At 40.1% G+C, this 13,243-nt stretch overlaps 2 protein-coding genes across 2 annotated transcripts in view; both read left to right on the top strand.

Annotated features, from left to right (window-relative positions):
• mia3 (MIA SH3 domain ER export factor 3) overlaps positions 1 to 13,243 on the top strand; it is a 449,841-nt gene that overhangs the window by 152,946 nt on the left and 283,652 nt on the right. The gene's annotated exons all lie outside the window — the stretch shown is intronic.
• Positions 6,261 to 13,243, top strand: part of LOC103909362 (uncharacterized) — a 16,169-nt gene continuing 9,186 nt past the window's right edge. Inside the window, exons 1-2 of the mRNA XM_087298977.1 lie at positions 6,261 to 8,173; positions 10,116 to 10,244. Of these exons, the coding sequence (XP_087155103.1) occupies positions 8,162 to 8,173; positions 10,116 to 10,244 (141 nt within the window). The 5' untranslated portion in view covers positions 6,261 to 8,161. The remainder of the gene's footprint in view (positions 8,174 to 10,115; positions 10,245 to 13,243) is intronic.

The following is a 13,243-nucleotide window of genomic DNA, read 5'->3' as shown; positions in this document are numbered from 1 at the left end:
GTCTCTGATTGGGGCTTTTTCCTCAATATTAAGTGCACACAGTTCAGTCCTGCATCCTCTCCTTGTAAGTTCAGACTTCGCAAGTTTTATATGGAAAACAAACTCTAGAGGACACATCGGGTAAATCTTTAAAGGGAACAGAGTACATTGTAACCTCATTCACATCAAGCTAGCTACGCTGTTTCCCTTTCTTAAAAATAAAATGAAAACGTGATATAAGGAACTGCTTATTTTGATTTTGATATTAACTTAACAGACACTAAAAATGTTAAGGCGTTGTGTAGCTGCATATTTATATGATCGTCATCTTCACTATATGCATATTTATAACAAAATGGAGCTTATAATGGAGTCTAAAACATCACTGCCTCCTTTTACTTTTATAGAAAAATGCAATAGTATCTGGATGCAGCCTTTATGATGCAAGCTGAGACTGCATCACTCAGCGATGCAATGTCAGACACAATGCACTCAAATGGAGCTAGTGACGTCACTGTGATGGGTAGGGTTAGGGGTGGGGTTAGGTGAGCCCATTAAAAAGCATTGGATGCAGCCCAGATTGCACTGCACCGAGTCTGCAGCTAGACCCCTCTCGAAAAATATGTAACGTATCCTCTCCTTTGCTAAATATCAGTTTTAATAATCAATAATGGCTATTATAAAAGTATAATGTACAATAAGTTTATACAATATAGGAAATAAAGGTAAGCAATCAGTCAAATATGCAGAATTAGTGTGTGTGATTACATTAACATATTAACTTATCTTTGTGGTCAGCTCAAACACGTTACCTGAGAACAAATAATCCATTCAAAAGACTAAAGAGTCGTTAGATAAAGACAAAATGAATTATATATAACGTTTAACAACTAACCTGAGATGAAATCCAGCAGGAAAGATCTTTGATGAACTGTCTGACGTGCACTGCTCTCACCTGGGGTATTGTGATCAAAGCACCCGCTGACTGCCTGGAGCAGAGCTGTGATCGGGCCATAAAAAATAGGCCTGAAAGAGCCCGAGCTCGACAGAATTCGACCCAAACCCGACAAGTACATTTAGATTGACAGATTTTTAAAAGCCAGAATCTGTTTCCAGCCTGACACTATTCAAATGTGCAGAGGCACACAGCTCTTATGCGTTTTTTCAAGAATGAGTTGTTTTATGAATTCATTCATAACAAACGTAGGCTTCAGGCCACTTAGAAGCTAGAGCAAAGAAATCAAATAAGTCCTCTGTAACATCGTAACATCTCAGCATTCTAAATAGGCCTATGTGACGGTCTTGCCTGGGCTGTCTTTTTACTGCACACTGTACAATGGAGACAATCAGCGCATGTAAATAGTTGCTGGTTCATAAAGAAAATGACCACTTCCACAGCAAAGCTTCGTTTTATTTAAAAGTTTTTTTTTTTTTAATTATATGCCAATTAATTTTTTTTAACTTTGGGATCATATAGTGTACATTTTAACAGTCTGAATATGAAAAACATAACACACTTTGAATTATAAATGACAAATCAATGGATCACAATACTCAATGTACAATCACTGAGTAATACAGAGCAATTCAACTCCAAAAGAAAAGAAACTTCCCCACCTAGTGGAGACTTTTAGGTATTCGTTTTGAATAATAAAAAATAATTACAAACAGTTAATTATAACCACATTTAAAGGGCCATGAACCCCCTCGTTTCAGCAGGGTGTTTTCACACCTCTACTTTGGAAAAAGTTAGAAACGTGGGCGTGTCCAGCTCTGTTTAGGGGGGAGTGTCGGAGAAAGAAAAGAGGCATGGTGTGGGAGTGTCTATTTGGGCACGCTGACTTTCAGAGTCAAAACACACACACACACACACACACATGGGCGTGGTAGTGGGGGGAAAAGTGGACCTGACTACCCAGGGCCCCGTCTAGGGAGAGGGCCCTTTGAAATCCCACCAATTTTTTATTATTATTATTATTATTTTTTTGTAGCCTACTTCGAATTAATTGGCCCCTCCAATTGATGTCAATGTCATTATATATTTCAAAATATATTGATAATATTGATAATAAGAAATTATATACTTGATTTATCCCTTTTAATGGTATAAAGGTTGAAATACCATTGTATTAGATATTTTGTGTCTGTATACGTCTGCAAGATGTCTGTTAAAGATCTCTTGATCTGAAAAGCACCTGCTGTATACAAACGTTTGGCAGACGTCTGTATGATGTCAGTTTTACACACATTCTGAATCGCAAACATCTTAAAGAGCCCATATTATACATGAAATAGGGTCATATCTTGGTTGTAAGGGTCTCCAACAACAGTCTAATATGCATGCAAAGTCAAAAAACACTTTAGTGGTCTTATAATCTGCATTTATTTTTACCTAATTATCCCAGCGACTCCCGTATGAATCGTCCAGTGATTCATTTGTTCCCAAACCCCTCCTTAGCGCGAAGCTAATCTGCGCTGATTGGACCGATGACAGTCTGTCACGATTGGTCGACTGCCTTCAGTCAGAGAATGAAATGCCCAATAGCTAATCAGCAATACAAAAGTAATCACAGTTCATACGCGCTCCATAGTGTAGGCGTGGATTTTAGCTGCCACACACACACACACAAACACACACACACCTCTGGACGATAACGCTCCCGCTTCCGCCCGCACCCGCCAGGTTTTAGCCTGAACCCGACCGCTCCCGCTTATATTTAGAATTTCTTGTCCCGGTGCCCGAACCGCCCCGTTTTCTGCCCGCCGCGCCCGATCCCGCTAAAGAGCGGGGGAGAACAAAACCGAAAATCACCCAGCTAAACAGTCCAGAGACAGCCAGACAGAGCTCTCTCTCTCTCTCTCTCTCATACGCGCGCACTAACACATACACACAAGCGCCAAGCAGACACACAGGCAGGCAAAGCTCTGTCTCATTCGCATAGCAATATCCACGATATTGCTAGAAAGCCCGCTCCCGTCCCAAATTAAACCTGTTACCGACCGCTCCCGCGATTGATTCGGAAATTTATTCCTGCGCCGCAGAAATCTGGCGCGGGGACAGCCGCGGGAATGCAGACCTCTACCACGGAGCTCCGTAAACAAACAGCACGCGTCGCGTTTTTAACGTGACTTTGCACGCGATAAGAGAATATAGCCAGTTAACCTGATACAGTACACGCGGTTATAAGTAACAAATCACAACTAAATACATTTGCAAGCTAGAGTCAACGAGGCAACTTTAATCGCACGTACTTACATTTGAGAAATGGAGGAAGAAACTCATCCTGACGTCCATCAGTAAGTTACTCTTTACTGATCCTTCCTTTAACAAACGCAGATGAAGTATTCTTTGTAGCCTGTAGTTTCCAGAAGTTTCCAACTGCTTGGTTATAATGCTGAGGTTTCATCTCTGGGTAGAGAATCGATAATGTCCATCTGCAGTGTGACTTCAATCGACCGGCATGTTTGTGTGCGTGTGTTTGTGGGTGTGTGTGTGTGTCTGGGTTTCTGCGTCAGAGGGCGGGGCCTCAGGTTTGAAATCTCCCGGGTTTGCGTGTGCACGTGAATAACTTGGTTTCGTTCGTACGTCATGGCGAAACACCTAATGAATCGGTATCAAGGCGACTCGTTTGAAGCACCATGAGTCGACTCTTTTATAGATGAATCAACCGTTTTAAACACTGTATTCTTACAGATTTAAGCCTTAGCTGGATACTTCACTTCACTTAGAGCTGTGTTACACACTACATGGAGGGGAATTTTCAAAAACCCATAATATGGGCTCTTTAAAGATGTCTAATAGAAGTCTATTTCACATCTGATAGGAAACGTCTTGTAGATGTCTTGCAGATGTGAATGCAGACGTCAAATAGACATCTCCGAGATGTACATGTGCTAATCAAAATCGGCCATTAAGAATCAAGATCGGCGCATAACTAAAAAGAAAATGGGTGCTCCTCTAAGTTTTTTGGGATGCTCCTAACTTTTTGAAGTTGGGAGCACCAGTGCTACCAAGTAAAAAAGTTAATTTCGAGCCCTGTAATGTATGTATTCTAATGTTAAATCTTTAGCTTAGTTTGTCAACCAGGCTGCTTGTTTCTGTAAGTAAATTATGGGCCAGGCCAGCTAACGTCAGGTTGCTAACATTAACCAGTTTCAGAAACAACCAGTGAACAAAACACAATGAGAGATTCATTTGCTGCTCTTCACTAAATAACTAGTAACTTTAATCAATATGCAAATACAATTAAAAGTTAAATAGATTTTATAGCTTTATTTAATTTCTATATAGGCCATTTATTTTAATAGGTTAAACCTTTTATTTTATTGTCAATATTTTCTATTGTTTGCTATGTATTCTGTCATTTGAAGCTATTTGTTGTCCCATATTTTTTTACATCCCAACGTTGACAGATATGGCATATTATTGCTGATCAATAAATAGCTATGGTGCTATCTGTTAGTTTTAACGTCAGCTAATGTTATGGAAGGGCAAACATGTTATGGAAAATAGTAATATTAATGTAACTACCTCCATCATTCCTTCCTCAAGCAAATGTGTAAATATTAGATCTATTCAGCAATAACGTTAATTGCATTGGCATATTTATCTGACGTTTTCCCAGCTTGTAGTAGTCAATCAAAAAGCTATTTAGTTTCTTATGACTATACACTAGCAGTGTAATTTACTGCGATGTGACGGGGCGCCACCTGAAATCTTGCCTAGGGCACCAAATTGGTTAGGGCCGGGCCTGGCTGGGGGATCTGAAAAGTCACTAAGTTAGTAACATTGGGTCTGAACTCCACATGCTTATTACACCACGCACACTGTAGAGGGCGCTGTCCCCATTTAGTCATTAATTTAACACACTTCTTTGCTCCATTACACCTAGGTACATACACCTCAAGGTTTCGGCTACATTCATTCTTCCATGGTGTGGCGCCACACCAAAATGCATCCCTCCATGGCTACATTACAGCTTCTCATTCGAAACATTCAGTCATTCTGTTAGAATCCATTAAGCTTCACTTTTCCTTCTAACCAGAAGGAGGTGCTTCTGTCTACTCAAACAAACAGTATCCAATTTCTACGCTTCCTCCGGAACAGTGGAGGTCACCATTTACCCGCCATCAGCTGTGTGCCACCACTCAAGCTTGATTAGCAACACCTGTGTTTTGCCCTATATAAGTGTGTGTGTTACAAGCTAGTTTTTTTCAGTCTTGAGCCATTACTGCCTGGTGTTTTCCTGATCCTCTAGAGAAGATAAGTTACTCTTTATTGTTGTATTTTTTGACCTCTGTGTCTGATTTGTTTTGCCTGTTCACTAGAAGCTGTATTCCAGTTTCAAGTAAAGATCAGTTGTTTATTTTTTTCAGAAACTACAGTCTCAAGTTTTGTTATTAATCTCCTGCACTTGGGTTCATCTGTTGAGCGGTTAGCTCAACTGGGAAAAGCCCCAGCTATGAGTCCAAGAGATCTGGGTTCAATCCTCACCTAACCCACCTGTCACACATTGTTGTTGTTTTTTTAATATCAGGTTATAATCGCTCCAAAACATTAAAAGGTAAGTAAATTATATCAGCGCAAACTTTTCTGTAATTGTAGTAGTGCTGTGCGGCATTTGTTTAACCCTTTAAGGTGACGTGCTGACTGACTGACTGACTGACTGACTGACAGGTGCGCGATGCGTGAGGTCAGCAAACAGGACATGGCTTTCAGTTATTATGAATACAGTTTCCGTAATTATACTTTATTTATAGATAAATGCCTGTGGTTCTGCATATAATGACTTTATCTTACTGAAGTTTATAGCCATTTCACTTTACTTCAGGACGCATTAATGCCGCTCTGTAGGTCTAGTGAAGACATTCAGAATAGGGATGGGAAGATTAACCGATATGTATCGATACGCGGTCATGCGCGTGCACGATGCGAGTGCATCGGTTGAGCAGCAGAGGATGAATGAAATTTTGGAAGCAAATCGAGATGCATCGGTTTTTGCGAGATGCATCAATTTTTCTGAGATACAGCTTATATTTTTAATAAAGAATGTATTTTTTATTTATTAACAAGTGTTGTCAACCTGTTTTTGGCGCATAATTTAATCGACCTACATAAAGTAAGCCTTAGCAACGGATTTGCGGATGTGTACACTTACACTACAACTCAGTGTATCAGGTGTGCGGATGAAGCTAGTGGAGCGCCCTCAGAAAGCGCGAGAAGCAAAACAAACATTTTATTCCCCACTAAGTTTTAAATCTAAAGTATGGCAACATTATGGATTTAAGGATGGACGACATGACAGGACAGATGCAATTTGCAAAATGTGCCGCGCATCTGTAAAATACGCGGGCAGTACGACTAATCTGAAATCTCACTTGAAGCGGTGCCACGGTGTTGTTGTGAAAGCATCTTCCAGTGTTCCTGTATCCCCGGCTTCCTGCACTGCTTCAACTGTAGCTACCAGCTCCAAAAGTGGTGAGAAAAGCATTGCAAGTTTTTTTTTCCGTGCGCAACAGTTTTGTGCGCTCTACGCCAATAACGGATGTTATTGCATTGTTCATCTGCAAAGATATTCAGCCTAGTGTCACAGAGAACGAAGGTTCTAAACACCTCCTTTTAATTTTTATTTAATAATAATATTAATAATAATAATGATAAAAATAATGGGTGTCACGGTGGCACAGTGGGTAGTTTGACCACCTCACAGCAAGAAGATTGCTGGTTTGTTATATTTTTATTAGCCTGTTGTTTACAGTGACAGTGATTTTTCAAAGCAGCATAACACTGCTAGTTCACCACCTTAAGTTTTGAATATTCAGTGGCAAAATATCTTTGTAAAACTTGTTTTCATAGTTGAAAAGTTAAATCACAATTCTTGTTGTGCAATATTAAACCTTTATGTTGAAAGAGTGCAAATATATATATTTTTAAATATATATTGCACTTATACATTCTGTTTATCTTGAAAATACTTAAATAATATGTGCTATATGTTCTAAAATGGCCCTCTACTGTAAACTGATACTCTGGCTCTGAGAGAAAAGCCAGTTTGTAAAAAAAGTCTTGGTTTTGCTTGGTTAATAAATAATCAAACTCATTCAATGGCACAGCATCCTCTTTCACATCATCTCATAAACTTGATTTAATTAGTTAGTGCTGAATTATCGCATTGTATCGTGATATGGGTGTGAATCGTATCGTGTTGCATCGCAATATGTCACAAATGTATCGCTAATATATCGGATCGTATTCTTTGTATCGAGATGCGTATCGGATCGGCATTATAGCTTAGATGCCCAACCCTAATTCAGAAATATTCCTATACTCATATAAATATACTCGCTACATAAACGCACTAAATCACATTTCAGCAGTGTTTATTTGAGAGCGCACAAGAAGATCTGCACTTCAGCAGCGTATATTTGAGGGGGTGTGCAAGACGTTTTGTACATGAACAGAGGAAATCGGCGCGCAAGCAAAGAGATTCGCTTGCTCGTATTACGCGACTTGTTATACTGTGCTCAAGACTTTTCTCCATTTGTCATTGAAATAACGCCATAGGTAGTTGGAAGATTTGTGTGAAAGGTCTGCCACCACAGCTGGAAAAACTCCTAGAGGAAACACTGCACTTACCCTTTAAATTGGCCAACACACTAATAACAATACGTCTTTCCTATTAAATTAAATGATAAATTAGCAACTATTTTTTTTGTTTCATACAAAAGTATTAAAGGATTATTCGCTCCAAAATTAAATGTACTCATGTCTAGGATCTGCTCTCTCTCACGGCATCCTAGGTGTATATGATGTTCATTTTCTAGTCCAGAGTAAATTGAATTATCCTTTTTTAACTCTAAAATGACAACGAGTTGCTGTTTGAAGACCAATAAAGCACATCCATCCAGACAAATCAGAAGAATGAAAGCAGTAAAATATCATGAGCTAAGGTTTGATTATTTTTTTTTTGCCTATGTTTTATTTTTTCTGTATGGCTGATTCCTGCAATACTTGTATATCAACATTATAAGGAGCACGAGACTGACTTGCGTAAGCAAATATGTAGTTAGACTGTAAACATTATCTGACACAGTACTTCCTCCTTTCTTTCACTGGGGATGTTGGAGGTTTTTATGAGGATATTCACAGTAAAGGAGGATATTCTGCTGGAAGAGTCTCATCATGCAGACTAATGTAAGTGTTTCTCTTCAGTTTGCGAAAGATCAGCTGTTTTTAGGCCATTAACCAAGCCTTTATTTAGTTTACACACACTTCTATCAGCCCCTTCCCTTGACAAATACAGCTTCACACTGCACTCGAAAGTATTTAGACCTGAATTACTGTTTATTTTTTGGAAAATATACAGTTTTCTTGCATTTTTGTTACGGTTTTAATATAAGCTAGAACATTTAATGTGACGTGTATAGTCAGTGACACACAAACAAACATAGTTAGATTTCTGTTAATGGTATGATTCTTTTTAATACATATTAACTGTTTGTTTGTTTGTTTGTTTGTTTGTTTGCTTGTTTCGGACTCATAGATTTGTAACTACCTGAAGTTTGTTTCAGAGCTGAACAGATTTTTAACGTTCATTTTAATGTTCAGACTTCAGCTTGTTTTGACAGATACAGTTGCAGTCAGAATTATTTGCCCCCCTTTTAATTTATTTTTCTTTAGTAAATGTTTACCAAATAATGTTAGACAGAGCGGGGAAGTTTTATACAGTATGTCTGATATTGTATTTTCTTCTGGAGAAAGTCTTATTCATTATTCATGTTATTATTGTCGCTGTATGTGGGAGGAGTAATGCACAAGGGTGAAGAGGCTTGGACTAGTGTTGTTACTGGCAAAATATTGCACGGTCAGAATTGAACCAGACAGAACTGTTGTGTATATATATATATTATAGGTGGGCATTTTTAATCTAGATTGATCTCACTGTAATTTTGGAATTAATCTAGATTAAAATGGCTCATTTGAATTCTGCTGAAGGCATTCAGAATATGTGTGCTACCTAAATAATCACTAAAAGTAAGTGTTTGAGAACGGATTTCTCAAGCCAGGTGGCGCATTAGACCAGGGGCTTATCTTCTGTTTCTAAAATGCATCATAAACTGCTTGAGAAACTGTTCTACTGTGATAATTGGTGATGAAAATAAATGATGTTCAATAAGATGTGCTTGTGTTTACTCACTGTTTATTTAATAACATGAATGCTGAACTGTGGGCCTACATAAGCTCCAAACAGCGATTTCTGATGACCTTAGAGCGACTAAAATCAGAACTGAACTAAACAGAAATGGAATTAAGACGTGTGGTGTCTGCAGATATTAGTGGCATTATTATTGTTATCTGTTATATGTCGTGTCCTTGGGAGATCACAACTGTTGTAAGTGTTTGTATGTCAAGAAAGGGGGGTATGGCATCTCTTTGGGAGATCATATCAGGTTTATAAGTGAAGACTGGGGCTGGTGGGCACGCTGTTGCAAAACCACCCAAATTTTCACTTTAATAAAAATCTAATTCAAGGGTGAAGCAGTGGCGCAGTAGGTAGTGCTGTTGCCTCACAGCAAGAAGGTAGCTGGGTCACTGGTTCGAGCCTCGGTCCAATTGGCGTTTCTGTGTGGAGTTTGCATGTTCTCCCTGCGTTCACGTGGGTTTCCTCCGGGTGCTCTGGTTTCCCCCACAGTCTAAAGACATGCGGTACTGTGTAAAAACTTGCTGGATAAGTTGGCGGTTCATTCCGCCGTGGCAACCCCGGATTAGTAAAGGGACTAAGCCGACAAGAAAATGAATGTATGATTGAAAATCAAATTCAAAACCGCCCAATCTGGCAACATTGTTCCGAATATTGACCTTAAAATGTTTTCAAAAATTCTAAACTGCTTTTATTCTAGCCAAAATAAAACAAATAAGACTTTCTGCAGAAGAAAAAATATTATAGTAAATACTGTGGAAAAATTCCTGAATCTGTTCAACATCATTTGGGAAATATTTGAAAAAGAGGGTGGGTGAATAATTCTGACTTCAACTGTATATATTAGAATCATAGAACAATTGCTCAGGTGTTGCTACTAACAGATGTTATTGATTATTCTCAACATTGATTCATGCTGCCATTGGTGTTGTACAGGAGCCTCTGGAAGACATCAGAGATGCATCAGTGAAGCGCATTCATTTCTCCAGTGGAGAAACTCTGACAGATGAAGACAGCGAGGAAGAGGAGGATCTTCATCAAACAGCATCATGCGTTACTGAGCCGGTCAGACCCAGTGACACAACCTCTAACATGTTGGAAACTATCCAACCCGGGCTCATTGTGGAAACGTAGTACCGCGGACATTTCTGGAGACAGCGGAATACGTCCCGGCGGGTACGTACGGCTGCAGTTTTTGTTTTTGCGAACCCGCGAGAGGCCGCTGTTGTGCACTTTTTTGCATCTCAAACGCCTCTCGAGAGTGCGGTTCGTGCCCGCACTGTTCTCGCGTGAACCTGCCAGAGGCCGCTGTCCTATTGACCGGATGATTGACTGCACGACCGGCCAATCGGCCGACCCGCCCTCCTCCTTCCCTGAACCCAACCAATTTTACCGATCAACCCACCCGCCCGCTCGCTTCCCTAAACCAGAGCAACAGTTTACAAAAAGCTGTCCAAAAAAAAGAAAAGCCCTGATTTTTTTTTCTATCGCGTTTTGGGATTTCACCACGTTCTCACCCTGTTACGAAACTCGTTTTTTGGGATTATGTTTTTGTCTAACCTAATTGCTGGAACCGCTCTTCCCTGGACTCGAAACCGATCCGCGTGGTCAACTCCTCTCTGCATCTCGAGCCTGCCTACGTACACGTTGAGCTGAGTGGACAAACGGGTTGCATCGGGGAAGCCCTCCACAAGGAGGTAAGCGGTCGTACCCAAACAGCATCACACCGCCCCTTAGCGTTCACTTGAAAAAAATAAACGCGGCCGTACGTACCTGCCGGGATGTATTCCGCTGTCTCCAGAAACGGCCGCGGGAGTACGTTTTCAGAATGAGCTTGGGTTGAAACTATCTTATTCACAAAATTCAGAAACAAACAAAAAGCACTTTTAGGGGTAATTCGTAAAGAAACCCTAACCCCGGTGTCTTGGCCAAATTCCCTCCATCAGCTCTTACCCTTGATGGCCTCCCAATCATCCCCATGCCCTGAATTGGCTCTATCCCTCTCTCTCCACTCCTCATTTAGCTGGTGTGTGGTGAACGCATTGGAGCCGTTGTCCTGTGGTTGCAGTCGCATCATCCAAGTGGATGCTGCACACTGGTGGTGGTGTGGAGAGACCCTCTTCATGATTGTGAAGCACTTTGGGTGTCCATACACGATAAATGCGCCATATAAATACACATTACTTACTTAATTACTAATTAATGTGTCTGTGCTTTTTGCTTTAGGGATTCTTAAAGATATACAGAAAAATCATCATCTGCGCTCTGTGCATTGAAAAAAATATCCATAAAATAAGCAGTTTCTCATATTTTGCGATTTTTATGTTTTGGTTTTTCCATTTATTTATGCTTTTGCATTGCATTTTGGGAGCTTGATCTTTCCTCCAACCACTTTTAACCTTGAAAAGTGACCTTTAATGAACATTTGTAATAGTTTGCAGTGCTATATTGTCTGGCTTTGTGTTTAGCTCAGTTCAGTGTGGTTAATAATCACTACTGAGAGTCCAAACACTGAAGAGCAAATCCATCGATGCACAGCTCTACAGGTCCTGAACCATGGAAGCTAGAGGCGACAGCGGAGAGGAAAAAACTTTGACTTATAAAAAACCTTGAGAGAAACCAGGCTCAGTTGGGCATGACTACTTCTCCTCTGGCCAAACGTCTTGTGCAGAGCTGCAGTCTAGGCGCTGGAGGCTGGAGAATGCTGGACCCCAGCGAAGACTCGTCTGTCCCTGGAGCGTCACAGGAATCAGTCTCATGCTCTCCACTCTTCCATGACCACCACAGCAGCTGCTCAGGATACAGCCTGGTCCAGATTTATGGAAACCTTGTGATCATCTCGACGCTCGTCTTGGATCGAATCAGTGGCGCTGCATGGTCTGAGAGCCTCGGGATGAGTATCCCCAGCTGGAAATAGAGAAAAAACAGAATAATTAGTGTAGCTGCTGTTCATAGTGCATATAAACGAGATGCAGAAACCTGTGTGGAGCACATTCATGCATCATATCGCTAAGTGATGCACTGAGTGTATGCTTTACTAAAAAGATAAGTCTTTAATCTAGTTTTGAACTGAGAGAGTGTGTCTGAGCCTCAGGCATTATCAGAAAGGCTATTCCAGAGTTTAGGAGCCATAAAGGAGAAGGCTCGACCTCCTTTACTCGACTTTGCTATTCTAGGTACTACCAGAAGCCCTGAGTTTTGAGATCTTAAAGAGCGAGTTGGATTGTAGCGAGACAGAAGGTTGGTTAGATAAACAGGAGCTCGATTATTTAAAGCTTTATATGTAAGAAGCAATATTTAAAATCAATATGAAGCTTAACAGGCAGCCAGTGTAAGGAGGATAAAATTGGGGTGATATGATCATATTTTCTAGACCTGGTAAGAATTCTGGCTGCTGCATTTTGTACTAATTGAAGTTTGTTAATAGAGGATGCTGGGCAGCCAGCAAATAGAGCATTACAGTAATCCAGCCTAGAAGTCATAAAAGCATGGACTACCTTTTTTGCATCTGAGATGGATAGCATATTTCGTAATTTAGCGATATTTCTCAGAAGAAAGAAGGCAGTTTTTGTGACATAGGATATATGGTTTTCAAAAGTTAAATTGCTGTTTAATATGACAGATCTTTTATAGGAGAGCTAAAGCTAACTTTGTATCCCTCTAATTGTAGATTGAGTTGTGAGATCTGCTGTGTGCAAGATTTAGGCCTAATAAGTAATAATTCTGTTTTGTCAGAGTTTAAGAGAAGAAAATTGTTGGTCATCCAGTGTTTGATGTCTTTGATACACTCAGTTAGTTTAGAAAGTTCAGACGTCTCGTCAGGTTTAGTTGAAATATATAATTGAGTATCATCTGCATAGCAGTAAAAGCTGATCCCATGTCTTCTAATAATGTCTCCCAGAGGTAGCATGTAAATTGTAAACAGTAAAGGGCCTAAAACTGATCCTTGAGGCACCCCATACTTTACTGGACTGACTTGGGAATGCTGTCCATCAATATTCACAAACTGGTAACGGTCAGCTAAGTATGACTTAAACCAGTGTAGAGCCTGTCCCTGGACACCT

The sequence above is a fragment of the Danio rerio genome, chromosome 20 (genome assembly GCF_052040795.2).
Source record: "Danio rerio strain M-AB ecotype USA chromosome 20, GRCz13ab, whole genome shotgun sequence".
Classification (NCBI taxonomy): Eukaryota; Metazoa; Chordata; class Actinopteri; order Cypriniformes; family Danionidae; genus Danio; species Danio rerio.
This window is presented reverse-complemented; position numbering and strand designations above follow the sequence as displayed.